Source organism: Cannabis sativa, chromosome 4 (genome assembly GCF_029168945.1).
Source record: "Cannabis sativa cultivar Pink pepper isolate KNU-18-1 chromosome 4, ASM2916894v1, whole genome shotgun sequence".
NCBI classification, from domain to species: Eukaryota; Viridiplantae; Streptophyta; class Magnoliopsida; order Rosales; family Cannabaceae; genus Cannabis; species Cannabis sativa.
In genome coordinates, this window is record NC_083604.1 from 5,907,590 (window position 1) to 5,931,406 (window position 23,817).

Sequence of the window (23,817 nt, forward strand, 5' to 3'; positions counted from 1 at the left end):
CAACCCAGACCGAAGCCCAATCATAAATAAAAAAATATTTTACTTTTTTATATACACTTATCACCCTACATATAAAAGGAAACTTTACATTTTCTTCTTACCCTAACCCTAAATTCTCTCTACCAGCTCAAAAACTCAGAGGCGCTCTTCTCCTTCTCTTACTCTCTCAATCGTTCCTTTCAAATTGAAAAAAAAAATGGTCTCTTAACCTCCTCTCTCATATCATCTCTCACACTCGTAGGCAGCCTTCTATGCGGGATAAAGCTAAGTCAAAGGTGGTGAGGTAATCTATCTTTTATAATATCTCGGAGTTGATCAATGTAGTCTTTTTCTTTTTCTTCTTGAGTAGTTTTTGCTTTACCCAGATGATTTTCTCGAGAAATCCCATTAATGAAGTTGGAGAAAAATAAAAATGCTTATTTAGTTACTTAATCTGAAAAAAGATTGCATTTTTCTTTACATATCTATGTTGAGTAAATTTTTGATGAAACACGTTTTGAACAATGGACTTAGTAAGAATTTGATTTTGAGTGTGAGAAGTTTCTTTTTTCAATTTTGGGTTCTTACCAGAATTTTGATTGTAGTGTTAGAGAAAATTATTAATGATTCAAAAATAGTTTGTTATGTGACCTGCCATATATAGTCAAGCCAAAGTTTTAACTAAAGATTTAATTTTTAGATTAATATTTGTTGTTTCTCAAGTTTAGTCTCTTTTTTATACATTTATGAAATAGAACAATGTAATGATCCCACAAGCTTGTTGAAAGTAATTTTGATATTTCCTTTTTTTTATTGTTATTTTCATTAGATAAGAAAATCAGATTAAATAGAGTAAAGTGTTTTCACTTTTTTATTATATTGAGTTAAACGAGTATGTGGTTTGTAGTCTAATATTTGTAAATAAATTTGGTGATATTGTTTATGTTATTTTAGAAAATAATTAGATTATTTCTATTGTTTATATTATTTTTTCAGAAAGCTTTAGATGTTTTTCTTATTTATATTTTTTACGCTGTTTATTAACATGAGATATATTTATTCGTGATATAGTTTTTGCTAGGGGTGAGCATTTAACCCGTTGGGCCGACCAAACCGGCCAACCCAACCCGTTTTTGGGCTGAAACAATCCTTTATTTATTGGGCCGAAATTAAATGGGTTATAAAAGTCCCAACCCGTGATCATTGGGTTGGTTACGGGCTGCCTTAAGTGTAACCCATTCAACCCAACCCGAACCGGCCCAATAAACAATTTAAAGTATATATATATATATATATATATATATAACTATTACACATTTCTAACCCTAAGTCCCTAACAACCGCCTGCTTTCTCTTCATCATTCATTCTTACCAAAACAAAACCCTAGCATAGGAGAACAGCTGCCCCTTCCTTCATTCTTACAAAAAAAAAAAATACAAGCAGCTGAAGTTCTTCGTTCGCACGCACGAGTACCACCGTAGTACCTCCGCGCCTCTGCCATCGTCGTTGCCTTGCCGGAGGCCGTGCCTGAGATAACACCGCATGTAAGTTCTCTTATCTTCTCTAATCCTCTTGTTCTTTTCTCTTTTTTCTTCTTTGCTGAAACAAGAATGAGTCTTTTTTTTTTCTATTCTGTGTTGCTTGAAGTATCTAAGCCGATGCAAGAGTTTGTTGTTCAGGTGGCCATTGAATCGTCGATCGTCGTAGAGCCTACTCAGTACTACAAACTCAGGTCTTGATCTAAACTTTCTTCACCTTATTTTTATTTTCTAATGAACAAAATAATATGATCTGGATGTTTATTGTTTAGGTCTTAATGTTTGTTGTTTGTTGTTCAGGTCTTCATATTTATTTGTGATTAAAAACTGTGTTGGAATATAATTTTTTTTTGTTATTGAGTTTGTTTTATTTTATTTAGTTATGATCAGGTTATTTTTTGTAGATAATTTTAAGCTAGGAACTAAAATGTATTGCTGATTTTTTTTAATCTTTGTAATGTTTGATTAATATAGTAGTGTATATTAATATTGTTTTTGATGTTGGTACTGGAAACTGATTTAATTTTATTTATAATCTGACTTTTTTATGTATTATTTGACATTTGATTATCTTTTGTACTAATTTTTTTTTTTTATTTTTGTTTGAGTTGTGTATTTATTTATTTATTTATTATTTGTAATCTTCTCTTTTTTAGAATTATAATTGTTTTGCTAACTCAAACTTGGGTGCTTCAGAGGATTCAAATGAGTTAGTATTTGGATGAAATTCAAATTTATGATAATTTTCTTCATGAATATTGAACATAGTCATTTATTATGTCATGGTTATTTGTTTATAATAATTTTACTATTTTTTTTTATAATTGTAGAAAATAAACTCAAGGTGAAGGAATCATTCCCAAAAGCAAAAATTATTGACGTTGAGACTTGAGATTGTTGATTAAGGCTGATGTAAAAATTGATTTAGTTTTGTTTAAGTTTGTTATGGACAATTTTAATAGTTTTTAAGACTTTAGATCACTGTAATATTTGATCCTTGATATTATGTTACTTTGGATGAATTAGTTTACATTTGAAATTTTAATTTTTTCAGTATGCATTTGGTTACATTTAAATCTGATTTAATTTTGTGTTGAAATAAGGGTTATAACCCGACCCAACCTAAACCAACCCAATTCATAAAAGAGAAAATGGGTTGGGTTAGATAAATTTCAGTATGTGAATGGGTTATAAATTTCTAGGCCGATGTTATTGGGTTGGGTCATTGAAATACCTTCAACCCGGCCAACCCAACTCATGCTCAGCCCTAATTATAACGTACACGATTATGAAAAAATTTGGATTAAAAAATTCTTAAAGATACCAAAACAGTTAGTAGTTACATTAGGTGATGTTTGGTTCATTGTAATGGTAATCGTAAGGCATGGTAATTAATGAATAAGTCCATCACATTGTTTGTTTTTCCTTTTAACTTTTGTAATACATTACAACGTAATGCTTATTACATTAAGTATTGTAATGATGATTAAATACTAATACCAATGTAATTCCCATTTACACTCTATTACAAAGAAAAAAAATAATATTTTAATAAGATATAATAAAAAAAGTAAAAGTCTGTATTATCCTTTTTTTTAAAAAAATATTTTATAATTTTATAATAAAAGCAATAATGTTATTTTAGTCAATACACATATTATTCTATTATATTCTTATGCCAAACCAAACACAATAATTCTGATTACAATGCTTATTCTAGCTACAAATAATCAATTTCTATTACCATTCTTATTCCATTACATTACCATTACATCAAACTAAACACCACCAGTGCGTAGGGTATATCATAAAAATACCTTATAATAATTAAAAAAAAAATTAACAACAATAATATATAATTAGATAATATAATTTAATATTATTAGATAGTGAAATAATTTTTTTAAAATCTTATTTATTTTATTTTTTATTATATTAAAATAATTAAATTAGCTGCGTGAAAAACGGCTAAATTACTTAGCTATATTATAAACACAAGAAAAGAGCCTATATAGATATAGTAGTCGTGTAGTCAATATTGAGAGTGTCACCCTAATATTTAATAATGGGTCAAGAAAGGTTGGCGAATTATGTAGAAAAATATATGATATGTAGAGACTAGACTATAGAGCCAAGCCAAAAAGAAAAATGAGTGATTATTATGCCTAAAATAATACCCTCTTCAATCTTCATGATCACTTAATTATTAGTATACACATTTGTAGTAGAAGATTATAATATAAAGTCTTTGAAGTATACGTGCGTACGAAGACAATTCAACTTTTGCAAACACAACTATATATATTATTATTTAGACAAAAGTTTATGCATGCAGTCGTCCAAGCACTCATATTTATATATAAATAAATATATATATATTATATTTGTGTTTTTTCTTTACCTTCCATATATATAACATAGAGACAGCTACCTATGAGGTTAGCCTAAAAGCAATAACCATTGAAATGGTATCTAATAGCTCACTAATCGAGTGCTCTTACACTAAAGATAAAGGGTAAGTAATTTACTAAAGTTGTTGGATGTAAAAATGTATCAGTAGGAGCAGGGGCGGACCCACATAGAGGCGAGGTGGGACAGTCGCCCACCCTAAAAAAAAAATTGGGAAAAAATATATATGCATTTTAGTTAGTTACAACATATATTTATAAATAAAAGTGATATCTATACACATAAAATAAGCTTTGGTATAATGGTAAAGTCATTTCATGCATCTAAAGGAGGTCATTAGTTCTAATTCTAATCCCAGTAAAAGCATATTTAATTTATATTAATTTTTAATATGTTATGCAATATAGAAAAATAAAAAAAACACACCGCCTCACTTATAAAAAAAACGTGTCGCCCTCCCCTCCCCTCAATTTAAATCCTGGGTCCACACCACTGAGTAGAAGAGCGTTCCACCTAAAGAGAAGCACATGCATGAGCAGTAATAGACGAAGCAAAAATAAAAATGTAATTTGAGTAAGGCAAATATTATAACACTATAACTTACTATATATAATTATAATAATATATTCTTGTAAATCTTATATATTTTTTCAATATGAGACATGCATCAGTTTCTTAATGACTAAGGATTATTTGTGTCTAAATTTATTTTGCATCATTATAATTTGTTTGGATACTATGTTTAAAAGAAAAATTAACCTTTTTTTTTTTTTTTATACTTTTCAATGTTGTGCTTCATAAAAAAATTATATAAAAAAAATTAGAATTAGGTTAATAGATTCAATTTTTATCAAAATATTTTGCTGAATTTGGAACTCCTCATAATACTGAAATTAGATCAAATCATCTAAAAAATACAATTAAATTATTAAATACAATATCTAATTATCAAATAATTAATAATATAAAATATTGTATTTAAAAATAGACATCTCCTATAAATACACGATGATGAGTCAAATGAGATAATTTGTGTAGCAAATAAAACAAAAGCACGTTAGAGTGATGATGTTCAATCATAAGTTTTGAACAAAGAAAGAGCTATAGCATACTAAAAGACATTATTAATAATGTGCACTATGAGAAATGCGGAAACACTACCTAACACACACGTATACATTCTTCATAGGGCCCTCTTATCTCTTTCTTCTCTGAGCTCGCGTTCTGGAAGAAGGAAATGAAGGAACCGAGAAGAAAGTATCAGCAACAACCGGTTTTATTACGGGACAGCTAATGATGTTCATATTGATCTATTATGTGCCTCTGCATATCTAGCATTGGGTAGATCTCATACAATAACTGTCTTAGCTTTGATCTTTTTTGTTTTATTTCTTCTGGAACAATCATATTGGTGTAATTAAGTATTGATTCTTATATAACTATAACAATATTTAGAGAATATTAATAATCAATCGCAAAACAATACGTTTAGAAAGTATTAAATAACACTGGTGACTAATAACATTCGAATGTATATATTTCATACTCAACTATTCAAATGTATATACCAATACTCCCCATTTGTACATTATTCAAACTCATCCCAAACTTGATGATGACCTTGTGGATAAGGCGAAAATGACCCTAACACTAAACGTTATTCTTCTTCTTATTATTATTAAATTAGCTTTTGGATGGACGACTTTTTTTTTTTTTTTTTTTGAAAACTGGATGGACGACTTTTTCATATTGATTTTACATGCAAGTAGGGTTTATTTTATTTTGGGTATTCTCTATTATTTTATATACTAAACTTCAGTTTAAAATAATTATAGATAATTTTCGATTTATAAATTGGAATAAAAAAGAAAATCTTTTTTAAAATTTATTCAGTAATAAACTAAAATAGTATTTGAGTTTTAATTAGTTTTTTTTGCCAAGTGCTTGTCGGAAGAATCAAAACTTTTGAAGTGATTGGTATCAAGATTTTACTAATTAATATACAAAATAGAAAATTACACACCTAAAGTCATTAAGAAAATTAAACTAAAATTAATTGTTATCTAAGATAACAAATAAACTATTGTGAAGTGCTCTATATAGCTGTTAGAGTTTTTCCTTTCCATATGTTTGAAATTCCTTCAAATTCCATCTTCTTCTTCGATTAGTTATCCTTCATGAACTCATATAAGTGCCATCATATCAACTGTCAATTACCCATTTTTTTCTCTATGATCTCCATGTTCTTATGGCTAGTTTATGCAACTTCAAGCCTATTTCAAATGCTCAACATAAGGTCAAACAACTCCATACTGCCTCTACACCAAATTCAGACCATCCTCAAGTAATACAATCGGTTGAATCTCTTTTGGATAAACTCTTTGCAAATGAAGAACAATATTGATAACAACAGTCTCATGTTGATTGGCTACAATTTAGAGATCGTAACACAAAATTTTTTCATGCTAAGGCAACTGCTAGAAACTCTAATAATAAAATCAAGTCTTTACTGGATGCAAATGGTAATATTTGTTGGGTTTTATACCCTAAATAAAACTCTTTACAATCTGATTAGTTATCAATATATATAAGAAAGTTGAAGTGATTGATGTTTGCATGAATTTTACATGCTAATGGATTAATATGTTTATTACTTTTACACACAGAATCAGTTAAATCCAGATCATATGCTTATTCACAATTACAGTATCGTCAACACAGTGGAATGTGATTGTGATCATATGAATCAAAAGAATCGGTCCCTGTTTCATCAGTGTTATTGGATTTACACTAATGTGATAATCAGCGATGATGTGTACTTACAATTGGAGTAAGTGTTATGTTCTTTCCAGGACATCAGTAAAGTATACTAGTTTCGAATGTATGGAGTATACATTGGACTGGACCGATATTGCAACTAAGTTAAGATATTACAAACTTACCGTTATATATATCTTTCCAAGTCAATATCAGTAGTTGATCTTAAGATTAAAAGAATCTAAATCCTGATATGCTTAGGCTCAACTGAGTGCTATTCATGTTCTTTGATTTATTAGTTAAGCCTACTTTTAGGTCAGGGTGATACTTATATTTTGGGAACATGATAGTATGATTGAGTGGGAGTGTTGTTCATAAATATGGAATCTATAGCTTCCACTGGTGTATAGAAGTCAAGTGATGATTCCCTTCGAGCTTAGCAAATAGAAGTAAATGGATGAGCTCTTGTTTAACTGACTAATTATTAGATCACTAAATACCATTTACAGGTAGCTAAGTGTTTTAAGGGGCGAAATACATTGAGGGGTGAGAACGGTAAAGAAATCTCATCTCGATGTAGATCATCTATATAGAGGATCTTTAAATCGCAATAAGATTATAACAATGGTTAAATGAGATAGCATATTGATATCGTGGAACATACAATATGCTCTATATAAGTCTGAGAGTGCAATTCTAAGTTCTAAGAGTGGATTCAACGAAGAATTAATAAGTAGTACTAGTAATTTACTTGGTAAATTTGGTTCACTTATTGGAAGCTCACCATATAGATCCATGGTCCCCATTCTAGTTGAGAACATTCTGCTTGTAAGACTCATTAATTGATTCGTGATTGATCAATTATAATTTTAAAGTTAGACTATGTCTAATTTTATGAATTTTCACTAAGCAGGGGTGAAATTGTAAAGAAAAGAGTTTCTAGGTTTATTTATTTATTAATGGACTTTATATGTCTAATTAATAATTAAATTAAATGACAATATTATTTAATAATCTATTTTAGTTATTAAATAATTAGTTTTGGCATTTAAAAGGTTAGAATTGGAAAATTGGCATTTTTGAGAAAATAGAAATAAAATTTGTTAAAACTGCAAAATCAAGTGGGGCCCATAAACTACACCATGGCCGGCCACTTATTGTGGGATTTCAAATTAATATTTTCATTATTTTAATGCCAAATAATTCCTAACCTAAACCTAGTAGTTGCCTATAAATAGAAAGTGATGGCTCAGTCAAATCACATGCTTTTCATTAGTTTTCTGACAGAAATTTCTCTCTTCAGAAAAATTGAGCCTTCCCCACTTTCTATACCTGGCCGAAACCCTCTCTTCTCTTTTCCCTTCATCAATTTCGACCCTAGTGTAAGAGTGAATGCCCACACACAACAAGCAGTAACTCAATCATAGATTGGAAGACTGTGAATGATCAAACTTGAAGAAGAAGGACATTCGGGCTCAGATCTTGATTATACTCTGCTACAGAAAGGATATGAGGGTTAGAGATCTGAGCGGAAGGAGACATTAATTCCGCTGCATCAATGTAAGGTTTTCTTAACTTTATATGTGTTTAATTTATCGTTTTAGAAAGTTCATATTTAGGGTGTTTAAACAACATACTTGTGAGTAGATCTAAGATCCTGGTAAAATAAATTCCAACAATATTGTCATCAAGAGAAGAAATTTCAGACATTGTTTCCTCTTATTTTGAACAAATCTTTATTGCTATGGAGGAAGATCATTGGGCTATTATCACATGTGCTATCCATCATTCCATCTACAATTACAGCTGAGCATAATGACTTTTTGTTGAAGGAATTCACATCGGCTGAGGTTCTTATTGCATTGAACAATATGGGTTCATATAAAAGTCCAGGTATATATGGCATGGCAGCAATATTTTATCAACATAATTGGCATATTATTGGTAAATTAGTTTCTAAAGTTATTCTTCATGTGCTAAATGATAGTGGTAATCATGTTGCTTTTAGTAAGACCTTGATCACCTTGATTCCCAAAGTTAAAAGGCCTCAAACCATGAAATATTTTTTTGTCTAATAAGTCTCTGTAGCGTCATTTACAAGTTGATCTTCAAAATGTTGGTTATTCATTTAAAAGATGTTCTCCCTCATGTCATCTCTGAGACTCAAAGTGCCTTCCTCCCTACTAGACCGATAATAGATAATATGCTGGTGGCTTTTGAAATGGTCCATAGTTTGAAGCATTGAAAGAGAGGTTCCAAAGGATATGTTGCACTCAAACTAGATATGAGTAATGTTTTTGATCGGGTGGAATGGTCTTTTTTAGCAGCTGTTATGGGGAAAATAGGCTTCAATATCAGATGGATCTCTCTCATCATGACGTGTTTACACACAAATACCTTTTCTTTTCTCATTAATAGTTCAGTTTCAGGTTCTGTAATGCCGCATAGAGGATTACGTCAAGGGGATCCACTCTCTCCATATCTTTTCCTAATTTTTTCTGAAGGTCTTTCTAGACTATTAAAATTTGAGGAAAAAATAGGAAGGCTTAAAGGGTTGGTTGTTTCTTGTAGATCTCCATCTATATCTCATCTATTCTTTGCAGATGATAATCTTCTTTTTTGCCAAGCAGATAATCGTTCTTGTGGGGCAATCAAGCGTGCATTATATATTTATCATCCTGCTTCAAGCCAAGAGCTTAACTCAGATAAATATGTCATGTCTTTCTCGCCAAACACTTCAAAAGCTGGAAAAATTCCTTCCAGCAAATCCTTGGGATTCATATTAGTGAGTGCCATGAGAAATATCTAGGCTTACCTGCTTATTCAGAGAAGGATAAAAAACAATTATTTGGTGATATTAAGGAAAGAAAATAGAAATTAGTGCATGCTTGGAATGATAAGCTCTTTTTCAATAGGAGGGAAATAAGTTCTTTTGAAAGCAGTTGTTTAATCTATTCCAACATATGTCATGAGTTGCTTTAGACTTCCTTCTACTTTTGTCGATAACTTGAGCAAATAATGGCTAATTTGGGTAAAGTTCGGTCACATATAAGAAGAAGACTCATTGGAAAAAATAGAAATTTCTCTGTAAAACTAAAATAGATGGTGGAATGGGGTTTAGATCATTTTTTTTTTCACTTTAACCAAGCTTTGCTAGCAAAACAAGCTTAAAGAAATATTCAATATCCCAATTCTCTTCTTAGTCGTTTATTAAAAGGGATGTATTTTTCTAACAATGATTTCTTGGCTGCTAAGAGTGGAGGCATGTCTTCACTAACTTGGCAAGGAATTTGTTGGGGTTGTGATTTATTAATGCAGGGAATGCGGTTAAAAGTGGGTGATGGTGATCATATTTGGAGTGGAATCGATCCATGGATTCCATGAAACGATCTTTACTCAAGTTTCCACATATATAACTATTAGTAAAGAATGGAATCTGAGTCTTTTGCAGCAAGATTTCTCTCCAGCAGAACAACATTATATTTTAAGTTGCTATTACAGGAAAGTAACGTAAAAATAATATTTTTTTTTTCTGAAAAAAGAGTAAAAATCTATAAAAAAAAATAGAATCCATATAAATATAGATGAAAAAATTCGTAAAACTATATTTAAAAAAATTTCTGATTTTGAATTTGAAGTGTATTGTGTAATTTTTTTTTTTTTAAAAAAAAAAAAAAATTTACACCCGGTACTATTTTTTCTAATTTTATTGTTGCACACTATTTGATACTTTTTTACTGCTTCAATTTATACTAGGTGGTATATTGTGTTTTGTTGAGAAAAAAATTGTTCCATTTTAATCATACTTGCCAGTTCATGGTTTTATCAAATCTTTTTAATATATTTTAAGTTTTAAAAAGTTTTGATTTGATTGATGTTATCACTTTTTGTGACAATTCTCTTTTATTTTTTTATTTTCTTTTACTTAAAATTGATGATGAAAAAGATCATACCCAAAACATATACGTTTTCATTTCAAATTTTGATCATCTTTCTGATTCTTTCTCTCTCCCTGTTCATCTTCTTCATTGTAGGTTTTTTTTTTTTTTTTTTTTTTTTTTGTGTTTCAAAATCCTTGGAGTTATTATTTTTTTGTTTTACTATCTTCTTTCTCAATTTATCTCTCTCTCTCTCTCTCTCTCTCTCTCTCTCTCTCTCTCTCTCTCTCTCCATTAACATATAAATTTTTTATTTTATTTCTTGTTCAGTTCATCTTCTTTTTATTTTTATTTTTTTAGTTTTTTTAATTTTCAATCATGCTTTTAGAAAAGATAAGAGTGTGGTTTTTTTATTCCGATTTTTCAAAACTGGTCTTGCAAATATAGCCACTATTGCATCTTGTGGGGTTTATGTATAGTTGCAAGTATTAGTTAAGTCAGTTATTTTTTTCAGTTGTAAACTTAGACAGTTATTTCTGTTATTTTTGTTTGTTTGTTTGTACTCTCAGCCTATGTATATAAAGGCTTGTGTTATGTAATTGTGAGTTGTAACAGAAAGAGAGAGTTCATGTGGTGAGCTGAGGGGTTCACATTGAGTTGTAACAGAGCATGATTAATTCCAATTCATGTCTCTCGAGTGTCTAAGTTTTCTGGTGTAGGAGCAAGACTCCATTTAGTGTGTTTGCTGTATGTTGTTATTGATCCACTGAGCTACATTCATAATAAGAAAGGCAGAGCCTCAAGGCAGTTCCTCCCAAGGATTAGATCCAAGTGCTAATTCACTTGTGATTGAAGCTTGTAATCCGGTTGTGTTCTTTCTTTTCTTGCTTCTGGTTTATTGGTTGTTTTTTTGGTTTATGTTATCTGTTCTACTGGTTTAATTTGATCTGGTTTTATGTTCTTGAATGGTGATTGAATCACCACAAATGGTATCAGAGCACAGGTTGCATTTGAGGATTCAAGAACTGTGAAGATCAAGCTTGAAGAACAACAATGGCGACTGCAAGATTCGAAATTGACAAGTTCACTGGTGTGAATGATTTTGGCCTATGGCGCATCAAAATGAAGGCACTTCTTGTGCAGCAGGGCATTGTCAATGCTATTCTTGAACCTGCTTCCAAAGATGGGGAAGATGTAAAGAAAGTGTCTCAAGAAATCGAGATGAAGGCACACAGTGCAATATTGCTCAGTTTGGGTGATGAGGTGCTTCGAGAAGTTGCTGAAGAGGAGTCAGCTCTTGGTTTATGGAATAAACTTGGTGCAATCTATATGAAAAAGTCTTTAGCTAACAAGCTGTACTTGAAGAAAAGACTTTACACCATGAAAATGGAGGAAACAAAAGAACTAAGGAGGCATCTTGATGATTTCAACAAACTGATCTTGGACTTGAACAACATTGGAGTCAAGATTGATGAGGAAGATCAAGCAATTCTTCTACTCAGCTCCTTGCCTAAGAACTATGAACATTTTGTGGATACTATACTTTATGGTAAGGATACTCTTACCATGTCTGAGGTAAAAGCTGCCCTTAACTCGAAAGAAATACAGAAAAAGGTTGATGATAGATCAGAGACTGGTGGAGAAGGTTTATTTGCCCGTGGGAGACCTGATAAGAGGGATTTCAAGAAATCAAAGAATGGACACAAGTCCAATTCCAAGAACAGAAATGCTACTGGAAAGAAATGCTATTGCAAAAAGGAAGGCCATTTCAGAGATGATTGTTATTTGTTAAAGAACAAGCTTAAGAGAGACAAAAGTAGGGACAGAGGTGAAGCTGATGTTGCATCAAGTGGATATGATTCTGCAGATGTTCTTGTTGCATCTAGTGAGGATTCTGGTGGAGAATGGATTCTAGACTCGGGCTGTTCCTTCCATATGACCCCAAACAAGAATTTGCTCTCTGATTTTGAAGAAAATGCTGCTGGTACAGTCCTATTGGGGAACAACAAAGCATGTAAAATTCAGGGTATTGGCTCAATCAACATGAAAATGCATGATGGCATCATTCGATCAATTCAAGAGGTGAGGTATGTTCCTGACCTTAAGAGAAACTTATTGTCTATAGGAATGTTTGATAATAGTTATGCTGTCAAAATAGACAATGGCACACTAAACATCTCTAAAGGTTCTCTTGTGATAGCTAGAGGTAGACTCAAGAACGGATTATACTACATGATTGGTACAGCAGTAATTAGGACAACTTCTCCAGCAATAAACAATGTCAAGAACAATATAGAACTATGGCATTTGAGACTTGACCATGTCAGTGAAAGGGGACTCACTGAACTTGACAAACAGGGACTGTTTCAAGATGGATTGAATGGAAAACTTTGGTTTCTGTGAGGAGTGTGTTTATGGGAAAAGTTGCAGGGTGAAGTTTGCTACTAGTCAACACACTACTAAGGAGAAATTAGCCTACATTCACTCGGATTTGTGGGGGCCTTCTAGAGTCAAAACTCTTGGTGGTGCTAGCTATTTTATTAGCATCATAGATGATTTTTCTAGGAAAGTGTGGGTATTCCTATTGAAAAGCAAGGATGAGGCATTTAATGCCTTTGTCAATTGGAAAAGGCTGATTGAGAATCAAACAAAGTGCAAAATTAGAAAGCTGAGGACAGACAATGGATGGGAGTATTGCTCAAATCAATTTGATGAATTTTGCAAAGAACATGGAATTGCTAGACACCTCACTGTTAGAGATACACCTCAGCAAAATGGACTTGCTGAAAGAATGAATAGAACTCTCATTGAGAGAGTTAGGTGTATGTTGAAAGGTGCTGGTTTGGATAGGCCTTTCTGGGGAGAAGCTATTAAGACAGCCTGTTATCTAATAAATAGGTGCCCATCAGTTCCCTTGAAATTCAAAACTCCACAAGAACTTTGGACAGGTCATGTTCCAAAGCTTGACCACTTGAGGGTTTTTGGTTGCTCAGCTTATGCACACTACAGACAAGACAAGTTACAACCTAGGGCTCTAAAATGCATGTTCCTAGGCTATCCTGATGGAGTAAAGGGGTACAAATTATGGTGTCTAGAACCAGGGCATAAGAAATGCATCATTAGTAGAGATGTGGTGTTCAATGAGGAAGAAATGGCTATGAAAAGGAATGTTACTGCTACTGCACCAAAAACCAGCAATATAGGTGATCAAATTGAGGTGGACACTACTCAATCTAGTCCTATTGAAGCATCAGAAACCACCAAGAATGATAATGTTGAGACTATCACTCAACCTAGCCTCAGCTCATATCAACTTGCTCGAGATAGAGAAAGGAGAACAACAAAGGCACCTGACAAGTTTGGTTATGCTGAATTTACAGCCTATGCACTTAGTGTTGCTGAAGATGTGGAAAGTGATGAGCCTTCAAGTTACATCGAAGCCATTTCTGGTAAAAATAAAGTTGCTTGGTTGCATGCTATAGAGGAGGAGAGACTGTCATTAAAGAAAAATAAGACATGGACAGTGGTGAAAAGACCTGAAAATCAAAGGATAATTAAGTGCAAATGGCTATTCAAACAAAAGGATGGTGTACCAGGTAGTGAGGGACCAATGTTTAAAGCAAGGTTGGTTGCTAAGGGATTTACTCAACAAGAAGGAGTTGATTACAATGACATATTTTCTCCAGTTGTCAAACAAACTACCATTAGAGTTGTCTTATCCACGGCTGCTAGATTTGATCTTGAGGTGGATCAAATGGATGTTAGAACTGCATTTTTGCATGGGAATCTAGAGGAGAAAATCTACATGGAGATACCTGAGGGCTATGATGAGAAACCTGATCATGTATGTCTCTTAAAAAAATCTCTTTATGGTTTAAAACAGGCTTCAAGACAATGGAACCTTAGATTTGATGAGTTTATGTTGAAAATTGGCTTTACCAAAAGCAAATATGATACTTGTGTTTATTTTCACAATGGGATCTATCTACTACTGTATGTTGATGATATACTAATAGTAGGGAAAGAAAGAAGTAAAATTGAAAGCTTGAAATCTCAACTTGGTGTTGAATTTGAAATGAAAGACTTGGGGCCAGCCAAGAAGATTCTAGGCATTGAAATAAAGAGAAATAGGCCTCATTATATAAGTCTATCTCAAGAACATTACCTCAAGAAGGTAATTGACAAGCTTGGCATGAAAGATGCTAAACCTGTGACTACTCCACTTGCTCAACACTTCAAATTATCACAAGATCAGTCACCTCAAACTGAAAATGAGAGAAAATACATGGAAAGCATACCCTATGCTACTGGTGTAGGTTGCCTTATGTATGCTATGGTGTGTACTAAACCCGATTTGGCTCATAACATGAGTGTTGTGAGTAGGTTTATTAGTGATCCTGGTGAAGAACATTGGAAAGGATTGAAATGGATACTGAGGTATCTAAAGGGCACACTCAAAACTGGTTTACTGCTGGGAAATGACAGCAAGTATAATGATAATGTTACTGGTTTTGTAGATTCAAATTATGCAGGAAACTTAGATACTAGGAGGTCTCTATCAGGCTTTGTTTTCACTGTTTGGGGGTTGTGTTAGTTGGAAAGCAAACCTACAAAAGGTTGTTGCTTTGTCCTCCACTAAAGCCGAGTATATGGCTGCAACAGAGGCTGTGAAAAAAGCTATTTGGTTGAAGGGTTTGACATCTGAACTGGGCATTAATTCTGACAATTTATTCATACATTGTGACAACCAAAGTGCCATTCACCTCATGAAGAATCCCATGTACCATGAGAGGTCAAAACACATTGACATCAAACTTCACTTCATTAGAGACATTATTGCTAGTAAATTAGTCAAAGTAAAGAAGATATGTACTCATGAAAACCCTGCTGATATGTTCACCAAGGCAGTCACTAGTGAGAAATTCAGGCTATGCCTGAAATTGTTGAACATTGGAGATTGCCGATCCTTCACTTGTGAAGGAAAACTTTATTGATGGAACGGTTTTGCCTATGTTATTTTTAGCTCAGTTTCCTTACTTGCAAATGTATATAAACCAGGTGGAATTTGTGGGGTTTATGTACAGTTGCGAGTATTAGTTAAGTCAGTTATTTTTTTCAGTTGTAAACTTAGACAGTTATTTCTGTTATTTTTGTTTGTTTGTTTGTACTCTCAGCCTATGTATATAAAGGCTTGTGTTCTGTAATTGTGAGTTGTAACAGAAAGAGAGAGTTCATGTGGTGAGCTGAGGGGTTCACATTGAGTTGTAACAGAGCATGATTAATTCCAATTCATGTTTCTCGAGTGTCTAAGTTTTCTGGTGTAGGAGCAAGACTCCATTTAGTGTGTTTGCTGTATGTTGTTATTGATCCACTGAGCTACATTCATAATAAGAAAGGCAAAGCTTCAAGGCAGTTCCTCCCAAGGATTAGATCCAAGTGTTAATTCACTTGTGATTGAACCTTGTAATCCGGTTGTGTTCTTTCTTTTCTTGCTTCTGGTTTATTGGTTGTTTTTCTGGTTTATGTTATCTGTTCTACTGGTTTAATTTGATCTGGTTTTATGTTCTTGAATGGTGATTGAATCACCACACATCTAGTGTTGAGGTTGTGCAGAAAATGGTTAGATTTTTGAGTCCTTTTTTCTTTTGTTTTTGTTTGATTTGTTTTAGTGTTGTTTTACGGTTGTTTTGCCATGATTTATTTATTTGATGTTGATTTTACTGTTCTTGCTTCATCTCGCCAGAATTAATAGTTGTTTTCTAAGTGTTCTCATATTGTTGTGGTAGTTCTGTCCGTTGATGTGAAAAATGAAGGCTATAAATACATTTCTTCTTCTTTTTCTATGGCTGTTTTTGTATTCTTTTTCATTCTGATTCTCCTATAAATATATTTGACGAGCTCACTAGCAAAAGAGTTTTTAGGGGTGTGGTTCTTTTATGTTTTTTTTAAGTGGTTATATCTGCTTTATAGTTTTACATTTATTTTTGTGTTGTTTTAGTAATTTTTTTAGGTTAATTAGGATTTTTGCTCCCTGAACTTTGACATGTATCAAATCATGCCCCATGAACTTTTAAGGTCGTTAAAAATGCCCCTGAACTATTGAGATTGTTAGATTTAAGGACTTTTGTCTAATTTCATTCAATTTTACTATTTCAGTGATTGTTTATCTACTAAATCATGCTCCCTAGACTTTGATATCTACCAAATCATGCCCTTCGAACTTTAACATTTACTAAATCATGGCCCTTGGACTTTCATCCATGTTAAACTTTTTTACTAAAATTGAAAAAAAGTCCTTATATTCAACAATCTCAATAGTTCAGGGGGTATTTTTATCGACCTTAAAAGTTCAAGGGGCATGATTTGGTACATGTCAAAGTTTAAGGGGCAAAAATCCTAATTAGCCATTTTTTTTATTCTGATTTTCGAGGACTGAGCTTGCAAATATAATCATTATTGTATCTGGTGTTGAGGCTGTGCAGAAGATGATTAGTTTTTTTCTTTTGTGTTTTTAATTTGTTTTTAGTGTTTTTTTACATTTGCGTTGCTATAATTATTTATTTGACGTTGATTTCTCTATTTTGTTCCATCTTGTCGGAATTAATAATTGTTTTTGGGTGTTCTCATATTGCTGGGGTAGTTCTGTCCGTGAATGTGAAAGATAGAGACATGGTATGTGATTTTTGATGTCTACAGTATAAAAGAAGAAAAAAAAAAAAGGCAAGAACAATATAAATGTAATTTTTGCCACTAAATGTAAACCTTTACTCAAAATTTGTAAAATTCCCAAAAAAATACTAAAACGGTCAAGAGTTTAAGAGGCCCATATGTGGGAAAAAAAAGGCCCAAGAAAGCATAAAATGGTTAGCTACTGGGCCCCCAAAATGAAGCACATTCTCTTTCTTGCTCAGTTGGGTGTTTACTTCCTTCCCCCACTTAAGCAGAAAGAAACATCTCCAATCTCCATTCACCCGCCGGAACGATGCTGAGCCAGGCCTAACGCCAACTTGAGACCCAAATCAGGTGCGGCCATTTCTAACTCTTTTGATATGCATTCCCTCTGATATGATTCACACTCTTGGCGCCCACCGCCTCTTATACCGTTCTCGCATAGCCTACTTTGTCAAAGCTGGTCTCATCGATCAAGCCATCCAAGTGTTCGACGAAATGACTCAATCACAATGCCGAGTTTTTAGCATTGATTACAATCGATTTATTGGTGTACTGGCCCGCCATTCGCGTCTCGATTTAGCTGAGCATTATTATAACAAAATGGTCCCTCAGGGGTTTTCTCTAAACCCCTTTACTTACTCTAGGCTCATTTCTGCTCTTTGTGTGGTTAAGAATTTTTTTCTTATTGAGAAACTTTTGGAAGACATGGATAAGCTTGGTCATGTTCCTGATATTTGGGCTTTTAATATATACTTGAATGTTTTGTGTGGAGAAAACCAGGTGGACTTTGCGTTGAAAGTTTTCCATTGTATGGTTCAGAAGGGTAGAGAGCCTGATACTGTTACTTATACTATACTCATTGATGGGTTGTGTAAAGCTAGGAAATTTGATGCTGCTGTGGTAGTTTGGCGTACTATGATAAGTACAGGGCTTACCCCTGATTGTATTGCTTGTACGGCTCTTGTCATTGGTTTGTGTGATGGTGGGAAAGTTGATTTGGCTTATGAACTTAGTATTGGTGAATTCAAAGGTCGAGTTGAGTTTAACCGTTTGATATATAATTCACTAATTAGTGGGTTTTGTCGAGTTGGTAGGATTGATAAGGCTCAGGCAATCAAGGATTTTATGAAGAGAAGTGGGTGTGAGCCAGATTTGGTTACTTATAATGTTTTGTTGAATTATTGTTGTGATGGGTTGATGTTAGATGAGGCTGAGAAATTGATGAAGAAAATGGAGAGTGATGGAATGACACCTGATTCTTATAGCTATAACAAGCTTCTCAAGGGTCTTTGCAAAGCTAATCGGCCCGAAAAGGCTTATTTGCTAATGAATAGTAGGATGGAGAAGAAAATGTTATGTAATGTTGTTTCTTATAATACTATTATTGGAGCGTTTTGCAAGGCTCGTCTTACTAGAAGGGCATACAAGCTTTTTCAGGAAATGAGCCAGAAGGGAATTGAACCAGATGTTGTAACATTCACAATTCTTATAAAAGCGTTTCTTAGCGAAGGTAGTTCTGATGTAGCTAAAATGCTTCTTGATCAGTTGATGAGAATGAGTCTCTCACTAGATTGCATATTTTACACTGCAATAGTGGATCAACTATGTAAGGCAAAGAAGATTGAGATGGCTCTTAGCGTTTTCAGTGACATGGTTGAAAGAGGAGTCACTCCTGATGTGATTTCATACAATGCCCTTATAAATGGGCTTTGCAAAGTTTCTAGAGTTAGCGAAGCTGTGTGTCTATACAATGAAATGCAATCTAAAGGATTATGTCCAGATGAAGTGACTTTCAAATTGATAATAGGAGGTCTCATTCGGGAAAAGAAGCTACGTGAGGCATGTAGTGTATGGGATCAGATGATGGAGAAGGGCTTTACTCTTGGAGCAGCTGTTTCTCAGACTTTAATTAATGCTATTAATTCAATGGATGCTGAGTGAACTTGCAAAATGGTTTCTACCTGCATATTGTCCCTCTCAGAAAAGAGATTTGCTGCATACCAACTGTTTTCTGCTAATGGTATGCTCTGAGCAAGTTAAAGCGATCCTAATAAGATCTTCAACATTGTTTTCTGATTGATCGATAATGCTTCTGTCTGTATGAAATACAGGAAAGAACATTTGGCAGCTTTGACTAAAAGTTCCTGAAGATCACGACTCTTAATTCTTGTATGGTCTATCTTTGTGTCCTTCCAAAGATTGTAAATTTATTCAACTGTAACGTGTGAAAGTATTTTAACCTCTTGTGTCCCCTTATGTCTGTGTTGGTTTGAAGTACTGGTATCACCCACGGATGGCTGAAGCTGAAGAATGCTGCCTTTGGGAAAACAGAATGTGAAGGAACTTAGTAAGTTTCCAAAGTCTCTGTTTTTATGGTAACTTGTTGCTTTCCCAGTTCTTTTACCCGAAACTGGCTGTCCCTTCCTGCGTAGTTATCTGAAGTTGTTTTAGTACTTGAATTGACCAGGTTACTTCATCCAAATGGGAAAAGGCAAGTAAGAGGAAATGAAGGGAATATTTTTGTTCACGTTCATTGATTCCCTGATCTACTTCAAGAATGAAGATAATTTTGAATCTCGCGTTGGAACGAAGATATCCACGAGCTCGGTAGCATCAGAGCCTAATTGCAGATGTTATAGAAGAGATGCCCTAACCATTTTAAGGGCTAAAATTGACTTGGCATGGTTCAGTCCATTACACAATGAAGCTGTGCTGTGAGCTTTTGTTTAGTTAGAAAGTGGAAATCTCCTGTACATTGAATGATTTATTTGAAATCCATATTGAGTATCTTGTACCCTTTTACACATACTAGGTAGAGAAAGTGGCATTGTGTTGTATAATATATTTTTCTTGTTCTTCTTCATAATTTGAATGTAACACTAGATTATGTATACAATTAAATCTAGTTTATACCCTTTACAAATCAATATTATAGGAAGAAAGCAATTATAAGTTTGAATATACTTATTTTCGGATTAAAGAAAGAATGAGAACCAAAATTCATTAGAGCTAATGAAAGAGCCAATCAAATTAAATCTCTTCCAGTTAATGAATTCATTAAGAGACTGTTAAACTACATAACATTCTTTAATTTATTTAAAAGAGGAGAGGAAAAAAACACTGATAAAATCTAATTATTTTATATTAAACTCTACATATTCAAATTTTAATGTTGATGTACATAATTGAATCTTGTAAATGAAACTAGGCTCTAATTCATTATTAAGGATAATTAAGCTCTCTCTCACCAAGTATCTGATTCGAAATCATTGTCTTTAGTCTATAGCTAGCTAAGTAGCTGGTTGTTACGAGTACATATATAATTGGATTGAAAAGGTAGGACTAGTATATAAATATATATTATTACTTGCCTCCTTTGCTTAGCCATGTCCGATCCTCTGATATTCTTTGCCTTTTAAATAAATCATCCTTGAAGTTCTCCTCAAGTGATCCCTTCTAATCTTCTCATCCACAGTTCCTTTTATCATAATCCTTTAATTTCTTCTTCATCATTCCACCACTACTACTACTACTACACTTGTTCATCATCATCATTATTCTTATTATTACTATATTCATATAATACCATAATATACCATGAGGCCACATAACGAAACCAATCCCCATTTCGCTAGACCTACACAACCACAACTCCAAGGACAAGGGCCACCACCAGCTCATCATGATGACCACCATGACCCCACCACACCACCAGGCCGCCGCCGCCGCCATCACCACCACCACCACCGTGACCCAACTTCCCCACAACCACAAGGGTATCATCGTCCTCAACAAAAACAACAAAGGCACGGTCACCACAAAGATTCTTCCCGGCCAGTGGTCCCAATAGTAGTCCCTAGTGGTCACGAAAACCAAGCCCACCACCAACCGTTTGATCGATACGACGAAAGAGACCACCGACCCCTGCAGCCACGCGCAGGCCAATCCCCACCATATAATCACCAACATCCTCCAGATATAACCGGTGTGGACCATCCCAAGCCGCCGCCAGCCGCCGCAACCGCCGCCTCGACCGTGCCACGTCATGAAGATGACCAAGAATCAAATGTGTGGGGCAATTGGCGACGTGGGCCAATCCACGATGGTAATATGATTATGCCACCGCAACGCAAGACAAGCTCATTCGCATGGTTAGTAGCATTCTTCTGTGCAATCTTTTGGGTTGTCATAATCCTCGGAGGCCTAGCAGTACTCATAGTCTACCTCATTTTCCGTCCTAGGAGTCCGAGGTTCGACGTGTCAGCAGCAACACTAAACGCAGCATATCTCGACATGGGTTACCTACTCAATGCTGATCTAACATTTCTAGCAAACTTCACAAATCCAAATAGGAAAGTGGACATTCACTACAGCTATATGTACATTGAACTTTATTACGGAAGGAGTCTTATTGCTACTCAATCTATTGAGCCTTTCTCTGCACCTAAGGCTGAGACTAAATTGTTAGACCTTCATGCTGTGACTAGTCAAGTTCGGCTTTCTGAGCTCGAAATACAAAGATTTAAGAGACAGTTGATGAACAATGGTGTTTTGTTTGAAGTAAAAGGATTCTTCAGAGCAAGATCTAGCTTTGGTGGTCTTTTGAGGTACTCTTATTGGTTGCATGGTCGATGTACTATCATGGTGACCAGACCTCCTAATGGGGTTATGGTTGCAAAGAAATGCAAATCAAAGCACTGATCTTTGTTATTTGACATGTATACACAAAATGCGCCCAGATTTTTTTTTTTTTTTACAATTTATTTTTTTGAGGTCTAATTGAACCAAAAGCTATTGAAAGCCATATATGATGATGATGATCAAGAAAGTGAGAATACATCTTGATGAAAAATTTGTGTTGTTTTTTTGACTTTGATTAATGGAAATAACATATAACAAAAGCGAAAGTGGATACGAATCAAACACTTCGTTCCTTCCAAATTATATATATATATATAGATGGTTAGAAGATATTATGAAAAGTTACTTCTGATTAGTACTGTTTAACTTTGATTGCTAATTTTTCAAGTATTTAAACAAACAAGAAGATGGTGGCTAATTTAATTTATTCATTTATTGTTCTCTCACCTTAAATGTTCAATATTATCGGTTCATATAAATGACATAATTCTTGGATATACTCATTATAGAACTACATCGATATCATGTTAAGAAGAATCATGCAGTTTTATCACAAAATAAATAAGTGAACAATGAGTTGGAATAACTCGTATTCTATAAATAGATTAATATTTATATATTTTTACATAGAATCTGTGTTACTGTGTATAAGACAAAATAATATAAAATATATTAATACAAGCAAAAAAAAAAAAAAACTGTTTTCAAACTAAACGTTATGACAATAATGACATCACATAATTTTAAGTTATTAACTGTTCCTTTGTTAACTCTGCCTATAAATATGTAACATTAAGTAGTTAAATAATATAAGAGTATCATCATCTATTAAAATTTGATACATTACTTTGATTAAGCCACGTTTAAAAATAGAAAGAGATTCATTCATTTTTTTTAATTTTAAACTAATTTGTGCTTTATCTAACTTTGACAGACTTAAGACTTAAAATGATCTAGCATCTGATTCATCCCCTTATAAGCGTAAAGGATTATTTTCTCTTTATTGAAATATATATATAAAATAACAGAGCAGAGAGAGATTAGTAAATAAGAAACAAAAAAAAAAGGGAAGCAAGACCAAAGGAATATTACTTTGCCTCCTCTGCTTAGCCATGTCTGTCTGATACTTTTCCATGAAGTTTTCTTCAACAATGATATCATAGTACTCTCCCTTTCTGAATCAAAATTTCCATAAATAAAAATCCCAAATGATTTGATATCATATCATATCATGTAATGTCTCTAGAAGAAGAAGAGCCTGGCCAACTGGATCTCCTCAAACGCCACAAAGTCTACTCCTGCACAGTCTTCACAGCCGTGATTCTCATGACACTTGCAGCCTTTTCACTCCTGATCTTCTACCTCGTTCTAAGTCACTGGGGTCCACGATTCGGGGTAATTTCAACTCTCACTAAGCTCAACAAGCTCAATTTAGAAAAGGGTAATCTTCTAAATGTTAACATCACTCTTGTTACAAATTTTACAAACCCAAACAAGAAGGCTGCTGTGGACTTCAAACACATAGTGGTCGAGCTTTATTTTGGCCAAACCATTATAGCTACTAAAAATGTTGAACCTGGTTTGTCTGTGGCCAAAGGTGGGACTGGGTCCGTTGAGGTTGATATGTTGGCTAGTAAGGTCCAGCTTTTTGAGCTTGAGATTCAGAGACTGAAGAATGAGATGTTGAAAGATAAGATTTTGTTTGAAGTGAAAGGGAGGTTTTTGGCTCAGAGTAAGTTTTGGCGCCACCATTTGCGTTACTCTTATCATATGCATGGTCAGTGTACTCTTACTTTCAAGAAACCACCTCTTGGGTTCTTGGTTTCTACCAAATGTAAAACTAAAATATTCAGAAGTTTTTTCTAAACTCGCCAAAAAAAATTCAGTTTTCGTTTTTGGGTTCAATTCTGTGTTTTCTTTTTCTTATTAATTTATTTTTTAA

At 33.5% G+C, this 23,817-nt stretch overlaps 3 protein-coding genes across 5 annotated transcripts; all 3 read left to right on the forward strand.

Annotated features, from left to right (window-relative positions):
- The first annotated feature begins 17,543 nt into the window (after positions 1 to 17,543).
- On the forward strand, positions 17,544 to 20,183 carry LOC115711978 (pentatricopeptide repeat-containing protein At1g13040, mitochondrial). Of its 3 annotated transcripts, XM_030640182.2 has the most exons (4): positions 17,544 to 19,254; positions 19,346 to 19,403; positions 19,510 to 19,581; positions 19,702 to 20,183. In XM_030640182.2, the coding sequence occupies exon 1, from the start codon at positions 17,628 to 17,630 to the stop codon at positions 19,173 to 19,175; it is 1,548 nt and encodes a 515-aa protein (XP_030496042.2). In that variant the 5' UTR covers positions 17,544 to 17,627; the 3' UTR covers positions 19,176 to 19,254; positions 19,346 to 19,403; positions 19,510 to 19,581; positions 19,702 to 20,183. The 3 variants fall into 3 exon arrangements, with proteins under 3 accessions (XP_030496042.2, XP_060969190.1, XP_030496038.2); XM_061113207.1 differs by having other exon boundaries at positions 17,544 to 19,403; positions 19,686 to 20,183; XM_030640178.2 differs by having other exon boundaries at positions 17,544 to 19,581.
- A 119-nt stretch (positions 20,184 to 20,302) lies between these two features.
- LOC115714590 (NDR1/HIN1-like protein 13) lies at positions 20,303 to 22,086 on the forward strand. The gene has a single exon (XM_030643336.2). It carries the CDS (start codon positions 20,832 to 20,834, stop codon positions 21,933 to 21,935), a length of 1,104 nt encoding a protein of 367 aa, XP_030499196.2. The 5' UTR covers positions 20,303 to 20,831; the 3' UTR covers positions 21,936 to 22,086.
- A 1,025-nt stretch (positions 22,087 to 23,111) lies between these two features.
- LOC115713106 (uncharacterized) lies at positions 23,112 to 23,741 on the forward strand. The gene has a single exon (XM_030641592.2). It carries the CDS (start codon positions 23,112 to 23,114, stop codon positions 23,739 to 23,741), a length of 630 nt encoding a protein of 209 aa, XP_030497452.2.
- Positions 23,742 to 23,817: the final 76 nt, after the last annotated feature.